The 18,218-nt window shown below is 47.6% G+C and overlaps 1 protein-coding gene and 1 non-coding gene across 2 annotated transcripts; one reads left to right on the forward strand and one right to left on the reverse strand.

The window, feature by feature from the left end:
* Positions 1–5,710: 5,710 nt before the first annotated feature.
* On the reverse strand, positions 5,711–17,880 carry LOC127296301 (AP-3 complex subunit sigma). The gene is made up of 7 exons (XM_051326341.2): positions 17,723–17,880; positions 17,451–17,493; positions 17,317–17,378; positions 15,334–15,430; positions 14,873–14,943; positions 6,151–6,242; positions 5,711–6,055 (listed from the first exon to the last, which is right to left on the reverse strand). The coding sequence occupies exons 1-7, from the start codon at positions 17,864–17,866 to the stop codon at positions 5,989–5,991; spliced, it is 576 nt and encodes a 191-aa protein (XP_051182301.1). The 5' UTR covers positions 17,867–17,880; the 3' UTR covers positions 5,711–5,988.
* Positions 17,881–17,940: 60 nt separating this feature from the next.
* On the forward strand, positions 17,941–18,013 carry TRNAR-CCU (transfer RNA arginine (anticodon CCU)). Its single transcript has one exon. It is a non-coding gene; the product is annotated as a tRNA-Arg (tRNA).
* Positions 18,014–18,218: the final 205 nt, after the last annotated feature.

The following is an 18,218-nucleotide window of genomic DNA, read 5'->3' on the forward strand; positions in this document are numbered from 1 at the left end:
TGCATCCAAGGGATGCACACGGCTGTTTTATTAGATTATTCATAACACCTTACAAGAAGCAATACAAATAATCAAACTCGAAGCCACCTCGCTAAACCTACAGTGGGATGGGGGTGACAATACACCAACTCACATCATCCAAAAAACCAAATGCCTTCCCAGGCCAGCCAATAGCAGATGAGAAGCACATCCAGTCAAGCAAACTCTCAGCGCACGCCAACGCCCACGCCACAGAAGCTGCTACCGCCGTCTTCCTCGACTCCATCTTCACAAGGGATCATCGAACTGACCTTTCCAGGCGTGCCATCGATGCCGCCACGGCGCCAGACGACACCACCATCCTCCGCGCATCCATCACACTGCGTCCGTCTCCGAGACACCGCTGGACCATGCCACAGAAACTCGACGACGCCGACACAACAAAGAACATCGCTCCACCTCAGCACCACCACCATCCATTTTCTGCTCCAAAACGATGCCCCCAATAGGTAGAACGGCTGCACGCCACCATCGTCCGATCCGGGAGACCCGGGTCTAGGGTTTCCCCTGGAGCAACCCAGGCGAAGAAACGCAGACTGCAGAGACAATGCCTTCAACAAGGTAACGACGAAGATGCGCCGCCATCATCCGCCATGACCGAAGTCAGGACCGGCTTTCACCGGCAGCTACGCCTCGCCATCGGGAGCTAGACGACTGATCGCGAGATCCGCCAAAGCTAGCCACACAAACTAGCCGATCTCCTCCGGTGAAAGAGAAGACCACCACCGCGGTGCCACGGTCAGCAGCACCGGACGCCCGCCACGCCCCGCTAGGTCGACGCCGTCTTCGCCATCCAGGGCCGCCGCCCTTGATACTGTGGTCCTAGACCTGGACGAGGAGCAGCACCCCGCAGCCAACCAAGCACCGGCGAGGCCAAGGCGAGGGAGGGAGAGGAGGGCCGCGCCGCTAGGATCCGGGGCCATCCCCCCAGCGCGAGGCTTTCCTCCATACTACCGCATCAGGGGACCCGCGAGAAGATCCCCGCCGCCCCCATCACCGGCTGCGCGAGGCTTCGCCGACGGCAGCCTCAGGGGACGGCGAGGACAGGGGAGGGGAGTGGGGAAGGCGGGGGCGGGGGGGGGGGGGCTAGGGTTCTGCCCCCGAGTCGCCTAGAGGGGACGACCTATAGGACTTGAGAACATGGTTGTCTCTATTTTCTCGGCGAAAAAGAAATACAGTTATGTCTTCATTGCTGAGATCTCGAGAAGACTTGGTATTACATCTATCAATGTTTCATAACTTGTACTTCAAACTGAACCATGCTTAAGATACCACTGCAACTGTGGTTTTGATCCTTTGTTCATATGTAAATACTTCTGAAAATTTGAGGTACCCGCTATGGAGACACTGCAGAACTTCAGTGGGGATATACTTAGCCAGAAAATTCTTCTTGGAATTTCACCTATAAGAATTTGGTCGGTAGTGGATAGTGAAATAGATATGCAGACCTTAAAAAGCATATAATTAGCCAGAAAATGCTTCTTGGAATGTCAACTGTGATAATTTGGTCGGCTGCTGATAATGAACTAGATATGCAACAAGCCGTAACATGAATCCTATAAGATTTAAGTATTTGTTACATTGTGCACTTGGATATATATTTTATATGATCCATGTGCCAAAAACATATTACGTGCAGCAAATCAACGATCATTAAAAACCAATGCTACATGGTGTGAACTTTTATTTATTATAGTAGTGTCATCGTTTCGCAGGGAACAAGAATTTCTGCTTTCGAGAATCATAGCAGTGACTATCCAATAAATATCAAACAAGAGAATCATGGTACCTTGTTGAAGTTAAATACAATGTCAAGCTCACAGACATTCTTGAAGGAGAAACTGAACTCGACACATGGGAGCATATGCTCCAGCCACCGGAAAATATATTTTGAAATATTAAAAAATTCGAACAAAAAATTTCGTGCTTACGTATCGACATTCTACACGCGCACATCAAGTTTTGCAAAAAATCGACATTTTTTGTGACTTCTGTGAAAAAGTCAAAAAACATCACGTACACAACCTTTTCTAGATCGAAATTTATCCTGAAGGAAGCATCTATTCAATGTTTCAACAAATACTGTGACAAGATAATGCTTCTAAAGATTAGTTGATCACCTCAAAGAGTTTGATAAAGATCTTAAAGTGACAGAAACAGGCGAAAAGTGATAAGTACTTCACCAAGCATTAGATGGACAAAATAATGCATGTTAATATTGTGTGCTAGTGCAGTGACATGCATAAGTGTTCGGGAACAATCAGAATATTTGAATTGAAAATATAGAACAGAGAAATGTAAGCAAATTGTATATCAATATTGAATACTGAAAGAACCATGGTAATCAGACAAACATCCATGAGAGGCAGTAGGCTGGGATTGTACCAAAACATGTTATAATGTGTAGCATGATAACACACTCAACATATTTCGTCCCTAATGTCGCCAAATGCTAATAGACCAGTTTTGTCCCTTGTAAAGAGATAAAGGAGATCATACGTCTTTTACCTTGTTGCAAGGTTAGTCAGATAATTTAAGTTTTTTCCTCACAAAATTTAACCGAAGTACCAATTTACACATGCTAAATAGATGTTTGGCGCTCTCCTTTAAAGATCTGAAGCATTTGCATACATGCTTAGTAGTCAGCACTCAGTAGCATACCGACCGAAAAGTCCTTTTGGATCATGGGCACCAGGGCTCTTAGTGTATTAAAAATTCGAAAATTATATGTATATTTCAAAAAATTATGTAACAAAATTTTAAAAGTAGCTAATGATGTATTCCTCTAACGTATAAAATCTCAATTGCAAATGTTTTGTTTTCTGAGCTACACAAAAATGAAAAATATGAATATTTTTGAAGTATTTTTGTTCATCCCAAAATACACATTATTTGCATTTGAAAATTTACACGGTTGTGGGATACAATACTGACTACATCATGATTTATTTTCAGATTTTTTCTGAAACTTAGAAATATAATTTTTAATTATTTTTTTGAAAATGGATCACTGGTGCTTTAGAAAGATCGGAATGTGCAAGCATGAGTAATACACCTCGTGACGATGATTTTTAGTTCTGTCCTTGTAGGTTCGAATATTACAGGAATCGATAAAATTTGTTCATGTAACTTGCACTTCAAATAGTTTTTATTAATTTTAGGAATTTTTCTACACAAACACCTAACACCTTAATTTCGAAAGCTGAAGGTAGAGGATTTCCATTTTAGACTCACACTAGAGAACGATGATTTTCACTTCAGAGAACTTCCATGTTAATTTTTTTTTTTTTTTTTTTTGCCTTTTATTACAGGTGGAGGTTTTACCCCTGTCAGTTGTAATAACAAACCTGAAATCTGTGACTTCTGCTGCTATAGTGCTATGCGGCTTTCTAAAATAAAAGCTAGGGGGATTGCCCTTTATTTGGAAAAAAAATCCTTCATTTTAGTAGATTTTTTTTAAATCAGTCTATGCAAACCTTTGATCCTCGCCATTTCTTAGTCAACTTTGACGGAATGACATTGCCAAGTAACTAGGATGTCATAGATTGCCTAGGATCTGCCGGACGGTGGAGTATGGAGGGCTAGGCATTATGAACCTTAAGTTACTAGGGTTTGCCCTACATGCTCGCTGGTTGTGGCTGCGAAGGATGCGACGGGGCTGCTGGACCAAGCTCCCTCTCCAGGTTGAGCCTAAGGTCCAGGATCTCTTCGATGTAGTGGATCCGTGATATCACCAGACCCTGAGTGTCCCCGTGCTCACGCAGTTCCTTCACCTGGTGGACGCGCTGCAGCAGGTTGTTCTCGCTCCTAGCACCCAGAACCAAGTCGAGTGAAAGTTGAGCACGACGGCCAAGTATTCTGCGAGCACGACATACAAGGTTTTATTCCTCGGGCTGGAATTCTTCCTGTGCGGCAAGACCATTTGAAAACATGGGCTCCAACCAAATGCAAGATCTACAGCAAGACCATTTGGAAGACATGGGGTCCAGCCAGGGGCGGAGCTAGAACTATTCATGGGTATGCAATGAATACCCAATATTTTTTGCAATTTTTTTTTCAGTATATAAGCTTCTCTATGCATGTACTCGTATGTACATGTATATTAGAGTTCGTCTGTACGTGTTTAAGTCGTTAGAATAGAAACAGGACGCTGGTAACAGCCATCCCGAGTTCAGCCCATCCAATCTAGGCCGAAAAATCCCAAATTGGGCTTTCACCGGGTGGTTTCCTTTAGCTGGGCTGATCGAACCCAGGTCCTGCCAGCGATGAGAGGCATGGAATCGACGCTGTCCTGGCGAACTGCTCCTCTTCCTCTTCGTTCAGCCCTGGTGATGCGCCATCACCACTCGCCATACGCCGGGCGCCCGGCCGCCCGTCCGCTCGGCGCTGGCCAGACGGCCAGTCCCTGCCGGCTGCCGTGAAGGTATAGACCGAATCCCGCTGCCCCCTTCCCCGCAGCCCTGATTCCTCACGCCTGGCCCTGACCTGCCTGATGCCGCAAAAACTCGATAGGAACGACGTGTCGGTGTTGCATCTGAATTTCAGCACGATGGCCGATCAGTGACGGCAGCGCTGCAACACCATACAAATACTAGCAGTAGCTCGTCACCACTGTTCGTGAGTGAATTCAGAATACACAAGTGATCACAGTTCACTATTCACGCAGGATAAGCAAAGCTTCAATTCACTGATTACATCCCACTGGTTTGGCAAATACAAATGGCTTGAGTATAGTGTTTATGAGTGCAATTCAATTACTTGAGACGTTGTAGTACTATCATGTATGTACAATTTGTAATTCCGTTTTATTATTATGAATCTACATATATTATATTGTTGTGCTGAACTTTTTTTTGGAATCCGAATACCCAATATGAAAATCCTGGCTCCGCCACTGGGTCCAGCCAAATGCAGGATCCACATCTAGCTCGCAATGCAGCGGTAAATTTGAACGGCGGATCGCATGCTGCGGCATGGTATGCACTCCCAGTCCAACTGTCCTGTTTGCGAGCAGGCCCCTGAGACAGCGGGTCATCTCGCCCTCGGCTGTGTCCTTGCTAGGGAGGTTTGGCACGCCACGCTTCAGCGCTGCAACCTGTCGCACTTGACGCCATCGGCCGATGACAGGCTGCCAAGTGGTGGCCTAATTCAAGGCGACGAGTCCCGCAACAGCTCAGGAAAGGGTTTGATTCCCTTGTCCTCTACATGGTCTGGACCCTCTGGAAGGAGAGGAACAACCACGTCTTCGAGTGTTCAACGGAAACTGCTCGAGCTATCTGCAAGCGCATCGCCGAAGAAGTGGAGCTTTGGAAACTATCGGGTGCAGTAGGGCTGGATAACTTTGGAGATAGGCTTCCAGTTTCATTTTGGGGCGCTGTATTCTGTTGGCATGTGCGTGGTGGCCCAATCACTTACGCACGCCATGTACCTGCACCCATTCGAATGTCGGAGCCGCTGTAGTCCGTCTTTTTTCTTCTAATGCAATGACATGCAAAGCTTTTGCGTGTTTGCAAAAAAAAAAAAAGATGTGCCACTTACCAAAACCGAGATGATGAGGTGAAATGTTGTAATGATGTAACGCATATATGGTAAATGGTTAGGCAATGCTGTTGTCGAACTAATTCAGAGACAGAAACCTGTTTTCCATGGAAAACAGAGTTAGACACCAAAAGAAGAGAATATAGCACTGCATTCATATATGATCAGACAAGAAAACTGTCTTACTACAGATGCATCATGCATGGTATGCGTCACATTTCAGGTTACAACTTACAACTCTTGGGCGGGAGATAGTAAGATATGTATGTCAGCCAGTAAGTTTTCATGCCGAATGGCCAGATGCTCAAGACTTCAGAGAACTGACAGGCCACTGGAGATGACCTCGAACACCAATCTGATTTCTTCTGGTAAATGTCTCCCGAATTCTGTACTGAAGACGACTAAAAAATTTCAACGGCTGAAGCGCTCCGAAATCGACTTTGGTATGAGGCTTGTTGTGTTTGATTGTTTCTCTAACCTGTGTCAAGTAGAGAGCAACGCTGTTAGAATTGCACTAAAGCATAAAAAGGGACATGGGAGGGTGAGGGCAGAAAGGATCGAGGGAGTAAGAACCTCGCAATCTCTTCTACAGATCTCATTATTTCCTCTGAACTTGTTTCAATCACTTGTCCTCCCAGTATCATTTCATCCAAAACTGTGTGCAGCTGCATTAAATATTACAATGATCCGAAGAAGAATGGTGGTTATTCTTAAGTAGTACTTCTCATCAGTCATCACTATGACAGGAGAAAAGATTGTTGGGATGAACAACTGGAGTTTTGGTCTGACCAGAAAAAATTGTGCATATCTACCATCAATTAAAGGGTGCAAACACTACAGCAAGAATGTGATTGAGGGTAGTAGCATCATAGACATCAGCAGGTTTTGGAGCTTCTTAGGGGCCAAAAGCATCACTAGCTTTCCTTTTCCTAAAAAAATCTCAATAATCAACAATCACCATTGCTTAGTAACGAATGTCTCTGGTCTTCTGTTTAAAGGTCAATAGGGTTGGCTCTTTCTCTATTTTTCTTCAAGCTCTCTGCCAGTGGAACACTGGACACTAATGATTAAATTACAGTTATTGTCTTCGTTGCTAAGATCTAGAGAAGACTTGGTATTACATCTATGAATGTTTTCTAACTTGTATTTCAAACTAAATCGTGCTTAAGATACCACTTCAACTGTGTTTTTGGTTCTTTGTTCATCTGTAAATACTTCTGTAAATTTAAGGTATCTGCTACCCAGACACTGCAAAACTTCAGTGAGCTACTAGCATGACTTCACAGCATATACTTCTAGCAAGAAAGTGCTTCAAAATTCAACTGTGATAATTTGATCAGTAGTGGATAATGAAATAGATATGCAGACCTTAAAAATCATATACTTAGCCAGAAAATGCTTCTTGGAATATAAATTGTGATAATTTGGTCGTAGCGGATAATGAAATAGATATGCAACGAGTGAAAAACACACGTTTAGGGTTTCGTGGATGAAGCAACGTGCTCCCCACCTCTTCTATTTATATACTTGGCAGGATTACAATACAAGGCACATACGATACAAATACACACGTATGTGAACCGATCTCTTAACACTCCCCCTCAATCTAAACTACTACTACATACAAGGTTTAGATTGGTTCGAAATCGGTCTAGCATCTGCCGTGTCGCTGGCTTAGTGAAGATGTCAGCCAGCTGATCATTAGAAGAGATAAACCTTACCACCAGAGCGCCATCAGCCACCTGCTCTCGCACAAAATGAAAATCAATCTCAATGTGCTTAGTCCTGGCATGGAAGACTGGATTCGCTGTTAGGTAGGTAGCACCCAAATTATCACACCATAAAATCGGAGCTTGCCGCTGAGTAACACCAAGTTCTCGAAGCAATGAACGAACCCACATAGCTTCGGCTGCACCATTTGCAAGAGCCTTATACTCTGCCTCAGTGCTAGATCTGGAGACCGTGGGCTGCTTCTTCGAACTCCATGAAATAAGGTTCGGACCCACGAACACTGCAAAACCACTCGTAGAGCGTCGATCATCAACATCTCCCGGCCTAGTGCATCGGTAAAAATACTAATACTTTGCTGCGGTGACCTCCTAATGCGAAGCCACTGTATCCAATGTTCCCTTGACATAACGAAGGATACGTTTCTGACCTCCCAATGCACTTCAGTGGGTTGAGACAAAAATTGGCAAACCTTGTAGACGACAAAGGATATATACGGACGTGTGAGTGTCAAATACGTGAGCGCCAACCACTGCTGCGATATTTGAGCAGATCCTCTGGACCAAGAAGTGCACCGATTATCTCGAGCAAGCCGCTCGGTGGGCACCATCGGAGTGGAAGTGGGGTTACAATACTCCATATTAACCCGATGCAACAAGTCTAACGCATACTTATGTTTGCATAAGTGTCATGCCCCACAGAATTGTACGACGCTTCCAATCCAAGGAAATATTCCAGAACTCCAAGATCCTTGATAGGAAAAGTGGCAGACAAAGAGCGAACAAGACCCTCCACAACAGCAGTAGTGGAACCAGCAATGACAATGTCGTCTACATAGACCAACATGAAAACTTGAACACCACGCTGATTGAAGATGAACAAGGATGTATCAGCCCGTGAAGGAAGAAACCCAGTGAAAAAGGCGAGTACTCAAGCGAGCATACCAAGCACGAGGGACTGCCGGACCATAAATAGCACGCGCAACTTGCACACATGAGAGGAAAACGGACATCCTCAAAACCAGGGGCTGCTTGCATATAGACATCTTACGTCGAGAGAAAGCCATGGAGAAAAGCATTGCGACGTCAACTTTGGCGAAGGGTCCAGCCTCGAGAAAGCAGCTAGGGAGAGAACCGGGGCGAATGGTGGCCGGTTTGGCAGCGGGTGAAAGTATCACCATAGTCAATGCCGTGCTGTTGAGTGAACCCGCGAGCAACCAGGCGAGCTTTGTGCTTCTCAACTGAACCATCTGGACGATGCTTGGTTTTGAACACCCACTTGCTTCCAACAATATTAGTGCCAGGTGGTCGAGGAACCAGAGTCCAGGTCTTCGTCTGAGCGAGAGCGCTGAATTCATCCGTCATTGCGGCGCGCCACGCCGGTTCACGAAGGGCATCATGATGAGACACCGGCGCTGCAAAGAGGGCACGGCGACGAGTATCGTACCGCACAGTGCCATCGGTGTAGTGCTTCTCACGGCGAGTATTGTCACGCAGACGAGTAACCATGCCGTCTTTGTGGAGGCGTGAGGCCGCCGGCCACTCGATGGACGGCCCGCCAGGAGATGGAGCTGCAGTCGGTGGCGTGGGCGTGCCACACGCAGGCTGTTGTGGGTATACTTCATGGGTGTACCATCGACAGTGCCTAGATCCGGCAAGCCCGGGTGGCCCATAGATGGTGATGTGGCGTGTGGCCCGTCGGGCGGCCCAGTTGCTGTTGATCCTAAAGGATGAAGTCCAGCCCAGGATAGGGAAGCCGGATCCCAACCGACCATCGGAGGAAGTCGGATCCATGGAGGCCCAGGAGTAACCCGGATCCATGGAGGCCCAGGAGTAACCCGGATCCATGGAGGCCCATGTGGAACCCGGATCCAGTACGACGTAGGGAGGAAGGCAGATCCTTGACGTACACGGCAAGACCTTGTACCGTAGTTAGGCGACCTGTAATCCGGCTAGGACTCTCCATGTAAACCCTAGATCCGTGCGCCTTTACAAGCCGGATCCCGGGAGCCCTGAGGGGAGATCTCGAGCGAGAAGCGAGACAACCACAACTCGAAAGCGCCCAGATAATTCCAGACAAGCAGCAGTAGGCCCTGTCATCGTGCAGGTGTTCCGAAGCTGGGTAACTCGCGTACCACCGTCCCGAGAGCACTCCGCCCTATGGCCCCTACTTCTTCTCCCCCTCGTGAGGATCCCTCCTCCGGGGTACCGTCGATTAGGCAACGACAGTTGGCGCCACCGTGGGGCTGCGGCGTACGGAGGCGGAGCAGGAGGGTTCCGCCATGGGAAGCTACTGACGACACCATCGCCGTGGGGCGCGTCCTTTACGCCGAAATACGTCGACCGTCCCTCGGATGAGTCTTGGATTCAGCTAAGGCCGACCCGTCAAGCTCTCCATCATCCCGATTGGCGGCATACACATCTTCATTGGGGAAACCGTCGATTCCGACGGAAACGCATGTGGTAAATGTGACGCGACCGCCTTGAAAGCGGGACGCGATCGCGAAGATCCGATCTGAGTCGCGAGCTTCCTGGGAAGATTCCGCCTTAGATACGAAAATTTCAAATTACGGTTTTGGTAGCCGGATCCGCGCCTACGTTTTTGGTAGTCGGATCCGCACCTATGTTTTTGGTTCTTGGGATCCGCGCCTACGTTTTTGGTAGTCGGATCCGCACCTATGTTTTTGGTTCTTGGGATCCGCGCCTACGTTTTTGGTAGTCGGATCCGCACCTATGTTTTTAGCGATAGGATCCGCACCTAATTTTTGGTAGTCGGATCGGCACCTATATTTTTGTAGCGGATCTATACCAAAATTTTGGTAGGTGGATCCGCACCTAAATTTTTGGGAAGTCGGATCCACACCTAAATTTTGGTAGGTGGATCCGCACCTACGAGACCAACTGCGACAATCAATCTCGCAGGCTTGACGAACGGCGAAGAAAAACCGCCACGACCGACGTTGACTCCGCTCCAAACAGCTAAGTCCATATTTATATTTAATATTTTAAAATTTTATGATCATGAGATTAAGATTGGTTCACTCATATCCTGAGTCTTTTACCGCTTTATTTGTTGGTCATATCTTTCCCACGATTTGCCTTGCGCTCGTGAAAAACTTTGTCTTGTTTTTTGCGCTTAAGGCTCGAGTCTGTTGCAAAATTTCCGCCTTCGGGCGTTAGCTTGAGTTTTACGGCCTACACGTTTTTGTTGTTTTATGTGTGGATTCCTTAGTAGTGACATCTCGGTACTTAAAGCCGGCCTCTGTTTACGAGGTTCTTGATTGTTTCGCTATTAAGCGCTATCGCCTCGGCGAGATGTTACGTGTTTAAAGTTTGCCGTCTCGCGAAAAGTCAAGCATATAAACCGGAAGAACGGATAAACCAAAGCACTTGCTTAAAACATATAAATTACATTAAGCTGTTCAAGATAGTCGAGTTGTTTCCGCCTTGAGTTTTATGTTGTTCAAGCTATTTGCATAGTTTCAGCTTTAAAACATTTGTTCAAAGGCCGTTTTTGTTCCGCCTTACATTTGTTCGTTGAACATGATCAAAGAAACAATTTAATACAAATATGTTTTTATGTTTATGTATCGGAGTACATGACACTTGGACGTACAACAATCTCCAGGAGTTAGGCGGATCCATGGCGTGCACAATTTGGAAAAGCAACTTGAGTCTTGATTCCGCTATGCTTAGCGGAACCAACCCTCGGGGGCTGCGGTTTGATCTTAGGTGAAAAGTGTGTTTCCTTTCGGGTATCGATCTTTGAAATTTCCGCCTAGATGCTTGGGATTTACGCTATTCCTAAGTCACATATAAAGATAAAGCTACTCTAAGAGCACCAAGCCGGATTTTCAAGTAAATTCACCTTGGCGCTCGGGGGCTACACCGATGAAGTTCTCTTTGGAGCAACAGGCCGGAAATTTTCCACCTTGACGCTTGGGGGCTAAGTTTCTGAGCATCGAGTCTCCTTGGAGCAAGCCGACTCAACGCTCGGGGGCTACATACATATGGTTATGTCAAGAAAAATTTCAAAGATGGCGAAAATCTGGCTAACTAGTCGGATCCGCACCTAATTTTTTGGTAGTCGGATCCGCACCTAATTTTTGGTAGTCGGATCCGCACCTCAATTTTTTGGTAGCCGGATCCGCACCTAATTTTTGGTAGCCGGATCCGCACCTATATTTTGGTAGCCGGATCCATACCTATTTTTGGCTGCCGGATCCGCGCCTACGTTTTTGGTAGTCGGATCCGCATCTATGTTTTTGGTAGTCGGATCCGCACCTCAACTTACCGCTCGAATCACGCGAAAATGGCGCCAAGATAGGCGGAACCGTTTGAATCTTTTAAGGTTCCGGGTAACGGCGTGAAGATAAGCAAATTCTTGTCCGCAAGCAGGGGAGTAACCCGGAGACATGTTATGTACTGTCGATGGATGAAGTCCCGCAGATGAGGGTTTTTCCGTGAAAGTTGGGAAAGAAGAAAATATGAAGTTAGAGCTCTTCAAGTTTCTCCGCGTTACCAATATTGCCGGAGACCATGATGGACTAGTGAGGCGGAAACAGCAGGTGAAACTCGGAGAACTCTGGGGGCTACTGTTGTGGGTATACTTCATGGGTGTACCATCGACAGTGCCTAGATCCGGCAAGCCCGGGTGGCCCGTAGATGGTGATGTGGCGTGTGGCCCGTCGGGCGGCCCAGTTGCTGTTGATCCTAAAGGATGAAGTCCAGCCCAGGATAGGGAAGCCGGATCCCAACCGACCATCGGAGGAAGTCGGATCCATGGAGGCCCAGGAGTAACCGGATCCATGGAGGCCTGTGAGTAACCCGGATCCATGGAGGCTCAGAGTAACCGGATCCATGGAGGCCCATGTGGAACCGGATCGATACGACGTAGGGAGGAAGGCAGATCCTTGACGTACACGGCAAGACCTTGTACCGTAGTTAGGCGACCTGTAATCCGGCTAGGACTCTCCATGTAAACCCTAGATCCGTGCGCCTTTATAAGCCGGATCCCGGGAGCCCTGAGGGGAGATCTCGAGCGAGAAGCGAGACAACCACAACTCATTGTAACAACGCGAAAGCGCCCAGATAATTCCAGACAAGCAGCAGTAGGCCCTGTCATCGTGCAGGTGTTCCGAAGCTGGGTAACTCGCGTACCACCGTCCCGAGAGCACTCCGCCCTATGGCCCCTACTTCTTCTCCCCCTCGTGAGGATCCCTCCTCCGGGGTACCGTCGATTAGGCAACGACACAGGCGATGCAGGCGACGAGGGAGTGCACACCGAAGGCGTGGCCGCATCCGCACCAGGGGAACCCGGAGGCGACGCGGCAGCATCCGCGCCGTGAGACGACGACGTCGGGGCAGCATCCGGGTGAGGTGCTGTTCCCGGGGCATGCACATGCACGTCCATAGCCGGAGGAGGGACGTCGATCACCGCGGGATTCTGCACAGAAGGATCAACAGCTGGAGAAGACAGGTTAGTGGACAGGTAAGATAGGTCATATTGACGCACATGATCACTCGTAGCCGGTTCAGTGACAGGGAAATTAATAGCTTCACGAAGAGTGGGAATTGTTGTGGATATACTTCATAGGTATACCATCGACATGGTCCGATTCCGGCAAGCCCGGGTGGCCCACAGATGGTGGTGATGGCTTATGGCCCACCGGGCAGCCCAGTTGCTGTTGATCCTAAAGGATGAAGTCCAGCCCAGGATAGGGAAGCCGGATCCCAACCGACCATCGGAGGAAGTCGAATCCGTGAAGGTCCATGTGGAACCCGGATCCATGGAGGCCCAGGAGTAACCCGGATCCATGGAGGCCCAGGAGTAACCCGGATCCATGGAGGCCCAGGAGTAACCCGGATCCATGGAGGCCCAGGAGTAACCCGGATCCATGGAGGCCCATGTGGAACCCGGATCCAGTACGACGTAGGGAGGAAGGCAGATCCTTGACGTACACGGCAAGATATTGTACCGTAGCTAGGCTGTCTGTAATCCGGCTAGGACTCTCCATGTAAACCCTAGATCCGTGCGCCTTTATAAGCCGGATCCTGGGAGCCCTAGAGGCAGGTTGAGAACAACCACAACTCATTGTAACAACGCGAGAGCACCCAGATATTTCCAGACAAGCAGCAGTAGGCCCTGTCATCGTGCAGGTGTTCCGAAGCTGGGTAACTCGCGTACCACCGTCCCGAGAGCACTCCGCCCTATGGCCCCTACTTCTTCTCCCCCTCGTGAGGATCCCTCCTCCAGGGTACCGTCGATTAGGCAACGACACCGCCCGCCGGAGGCCCATAGCCGCCTCCACCGTTACCGCCGTAAGTCGGACGGCCGTTATTGCCCCCGCCGTAAACAGGCTGAGAGCCTCCGCCAGAGAAGGCAGGCGAGGGCGCGCGGGGCTGCCAGGGAGCACCACCACGAGCAGCAGCATTGGCGGACGAGGTCCACTCCTCGGTTTCAGCCGCCTGCGACAGCTGCAGGCCCTCGTAGTTCAGGACCATGGAATAGAACTCGGCGGTGGTCACCACCCTGGTGATCATGTTCAGGGATGCCGCGATCGGATTGAAAGCGGAGCCGAGGCCGGTGAGCATGTAGTCGATGATTTCATCGTCGCGAAGAGGAGACCCAGCGGTGGCCATGGCGTCAGCCAGAGCCTGCACCTTGTGCATATACTCGCTTGCGGTCGCATCGCCCTTCCGCAGCCCTTGGATTTGGCGACGGAGATGCCTGACTCCAGCGCGGCTCTGCGCGGAAAACATGGCTTGGATTGCAGTCCAAGCCGCGGCCGCCGTCTTGCAGCCGAGGAGCTGGCTCGCGATCTCCTCAGTCATGGAGGAGAGGAGCACGCCCAGGACCTTCTGGTCCTGAGTCCACCACGTACCATACGCGGGGTTGTCAACCTGCCGAGCGGCGTCGCCGGTGCCCTCGGTGGTGGTCTTGGCTGGCGCCGCCACCGTGCCGTCGAGGTAACCATGGAGCGAAGCCCCGGAGAGATTGGTGAGCGTGAGAGCACGCCACAGAGCGAAGTTGTTGCGGTCAAGACGGATTCCAATGGTGGGAACCGTGGGAGCAGCCGGCAGCGCGGGCGGAGAGACGACCGGGCCGATGGCGGAGAGCTGCATCGCTGCGCTAGAGGAGCCCATCGGAGAGGGCGGCGGCGATGAGATCGGATCGGGAGAAGGGAGACCCGTGTGGCGGCTGATGGCTCTGATACCAAGTGAAAAACACACGTTTAGGGTTTCGTGGATGAAGCAACGTGCTCCCCACCTCTTCTATTTATATACTTGGCAGGATTACAATACAAGGCACATACGATACAAATACACACGTATGTGAACCGATCTCTTAACACAACAAGCCATAACGTGAATCTTATTACATTTAAGTATTTGTTACATTGCGCACTTTGATATATATTTTAAATAATACATGTGCCAAAAACATATTACATGCTTTTTTATGGTGGTGTCCTTTCTTTTCACGAGGAACAGAATTTGCTGCTTTCGTCGAGAGAATCATAGCAGTGACTATCTAGAATAAATATCAAACAAGTGAATCATGGTACCTTGTTGAAGTTAAATACAATGTCTAGCTCGCAGACATTCTTGAAGCATCTATTCAATGTTTCAACAAATACTGTGACAAGATAACGCTTCTTAAGATTAGTTGATGACCTTAAAGAGTTGATAAAAAGAACTTAAAGTGAGAGAAACAAGAGAAAAATGATAAGTATTTCTACAAGCATTAGATGGACAAAAGAATGCATGCTAATAATGTGCTAGTGCAGTGACATGCATAAGTGTTTAGCAACAATCAGAATTTGAATAGAAAATACTGAGCAGAGTAGTAAGCAAGTTGTATATCAACATTGAATACTGAAAGAACCATGGCAATTAGGCAAACATCCATGAGAGGCAGTAGACTGGGATTGTACCAAAACATGTGAAATAATGTGTTGCATGATAACACACTCAACATAATTGTCATAGTAACTGAAAAAAATGTGCTGATAAGGGTTTAGGTTACCTTGTACAAGGTCGAGCATAGCAAGCTCATTCTCAGAGCTGTCAAAGACAAAAACGAAGTATAGTGTCGCCAAATGCTTGTAGACCAGTTTTGTCCCCTGCAAAGATAAAAAGGAAATCATAATAATTCTTTTACCTTCTTACAACTTTTTGAAAGTGAAATGGTCGCAAGGTTAGTCAGATAATTTAAGTTTTGTCCTCACAAAAAATTAATCGAAATACCAATTAATTTTACAACTGATTATTAATTGTTTGCAGTAACACATGCTAAATAACTGTTTGGCGCTCTCATGGGTAGTTTGTGTTGCGGTCATTATGTGGAGGAATAGAAGATCACATGCTAAATCTATAGCAATGTTCGGGAAAGCGGAAAAAAGTATCGCTTATGCACGCTAAAGCGCAATGCGGAGGCCTTCCGCATCAATTGCATAAGCGCTTAAGCAGAAAAAAGCAGAAAAAAGAGGGGAAAAGCGCCGCTTATGCACGCTGAAGCGCTAACCGGAAGGCCACCGCTCCGATTACGCATAACGCTTTCTTGAACCTTGATCTATAGTTTGTCTCTACGTTAGCTAGCTACTGATCACCTCTTCCAAGAGCTTGTACCGCTGAACTCTCGGCCTTCCCCGCGCAACACCAGGAGAAGGCGGCCCGGTGCCTTGGGTGGCACGGACGACGCCGCTTCCCAGATCTGACGCCGACCGCCGCAGCAGGAGGCGCCGCCGCTGTTGCTCCTTCTTGACAAGATGTTGGCACTCTCATGCAGCCACACATACAAAAAGATAATTATGATAGTTGGTGTTGCGCCCGTTATGTGGAGTATTTGGAAGACCAGAAACCTTGCCTATTTGCAAAAAACTTGGCCTAGTGACCCATTTGTGGTTCTTTTCGAAGCTTGCTACTGGATTGACTTTTGGAGTAATTTGCAGGTGAAGGAGGGCGTAAAACTGGAACTACAACGGGGCGCAAAACTACTGGAGCAGGTCACGGCTGAAGTATTCAGGGACAGGAGGAGATGGGCGCCCTGGATGCCAAGACTGGAGAATTGAGGAGCTGGTAGAAATCATCAAAGGAAAAAGTGCTGCTGGAATGTTTCCTGGAGTTGTTGTCTGGGAGACGAGAAGCTTTGCTTGTTTCCTTTTGTTTCGACAAGGATAGGTTGGTGAGGAGAGGGTTTCCAGGGCAGTGGTAGCAGTTTGCTTCTCTCTGTTTTGTTAGAAGGTTTCTCCCCTGTCATCTTAGTTGGTTCAAAACCTGATTACCTGTGGTAGTTCGCTGTGTAAGGTGGAGACTTTGTAGCTGTTGATTTCTTCAATGGAAATCAGGGGAAACCCTTATTTTAAAAAAAAATACTTCCGTATCCAGACAAAGTTGAGAAAGTTATTTGGGGACGGAGGGAGTACAACTTATTGAAGGTAAAATGGTCGCAAGGTTAGTCAGATAATTTACTCCCTCCGATCCAAATTAATTGACTCAACTTTGTCTAAATACTTGAGTCAATTAATAAGATTTGGAGGGAGTAAGTTTTATCCTCATAAAAATTTAATCGAAGTACCAATTTAATTTTACTCTCTTTTTTCATCTCGTTCTTGTTTTGGCTTCCTTTCATTTCTGTTGGGTTTCATATCTAGCCTACCCCAACTTGCTTGGGAAAAAGGCTTTGATGTTGTTGTTGTAGTTGCTGTACCAATTTAATTTTACAACTGATCATTAATTGCTTGCAGCAACTAAATAGCTGTTTGGCGCTTTCCTTTAAAGAGTTTTCTGAAGCATTTGCATACATGCTTAGTAGTGGGCAGTAGCACAGCTTGCATACAGACTGACTAGTAAGATAGCAAGTTAAGTTAGAACCAATTGCCTTCCAGGCAAGAATGTTCCAGTTGTCCTTGTTGAGTGCTCGAATTTGCATATCATTTCTCCCTTTTTACACAAGATTTACTACTGGATTAGATTAGACAGGGATAGCCAGCCTAAGAGGGTGCATTACCGGTCCAAAGATCGCATCGGTCTGAACGAAATTGCTCACACCCTCCGGCCTCGCAGATAGCACTGCAAGAAGAGGAGTCAGCTCAAGCACACTATACAAATGGTGGAAAGAACGGGAAAGTGAAACTAGTGTACACTGAAAGACGCTGCGGACGAGCTCCTGGTGCTTCTCAGGGTCCTGCATCCACACTTCAATCCGTGAACAGGAGAACAGAGAAAAACAAAGAACACAGCTTAGCCGCTAAGACATTTCATCAAGCACATCACTGATTTATGGCAGAAGTGGTTCTTGAACTGGGTGGGGAAATTAACCGAGCACGTGATGGGCGATTGAAGAGGAGAGAGGGCGTGAAGACAAAGAGGAAGGAGAGAGGAGAAAGGGGTGGAGGATGGAGTAGGTTCGGGACCTGGAAGTTGTAGAATTTGAGGAGACGGGGCTTTCCCAGAGTACTGATGACCATCACAGCTTGGATCATGGTCGCCGAAGAAGAGGAGGAGCCGGGCGAGATCAGGACAGCCTTGCAGTTGCAGGGACGAGGGGGCACCAACATAGAGAACTGACAAAAAACAAATAATTGAAGAAAACAAATTTAATAGAACACACGGGAAATTTAATCCAACAACGGCGCCTGTAGCCCAGTGGATAGAGCGTCCGTTTCCTAAGCGGAAAGTCGTAGGTTCGACCCCTACCTGGCGCGTGTAATGTGTTTGTTTTACTGTTTTTATTCCTCGATTTTGATAAATGAAAAACAATCCTCCTCATCCACATAATTTTCTTTCCTTCTCTTCCATAGAATACCAACTCCCAACGCCTCCCCATCCTAGCTAGGGATATAAACCGATCTGATGATACTGTTATTTTTACATTCTTTACCATATTTTTGTTGTGGGTTCGGATCAAAG

Source organism: Lolium perenne, chromosome 4 (assembly GCF_019359855.2).
Source record: "Lolium perenne isolate Kyuss_39 chromosome 4, Kyuss_2.0, whole genome shotgun sequence".
Lineage (NCBI taxonomy): Eukaryota > Viridiplantae > Streptophyta > Magnoliopsida > Poales > Poaceae > Lolium > Lolium perenne.

Bases quoted from the DNA above. Each gene is read 5' to 3' on its own strand.
- LOC127296301 (XM_051326341.2), bottom strand. From the start codon at position 17,866: ATGTTGGTGCCCCCTCGTCCCTGCAACTGCAAGGCTGTCCTGATCTCG. The intron at 15,431-17,316 runs GTAATGCACCCT...TTATCTTTGCAG, and splicing joins CCGATGCGATCTTTGGACCG to GGGACAAAACTGGTCTACAA. The intron at 6,243-14,872 runs GTACCATGATTC...TATTTAATGCAG, and splicing joins TTGTATTTAACTTCAACAAG to CTGCACACAGTTTTGGATGA.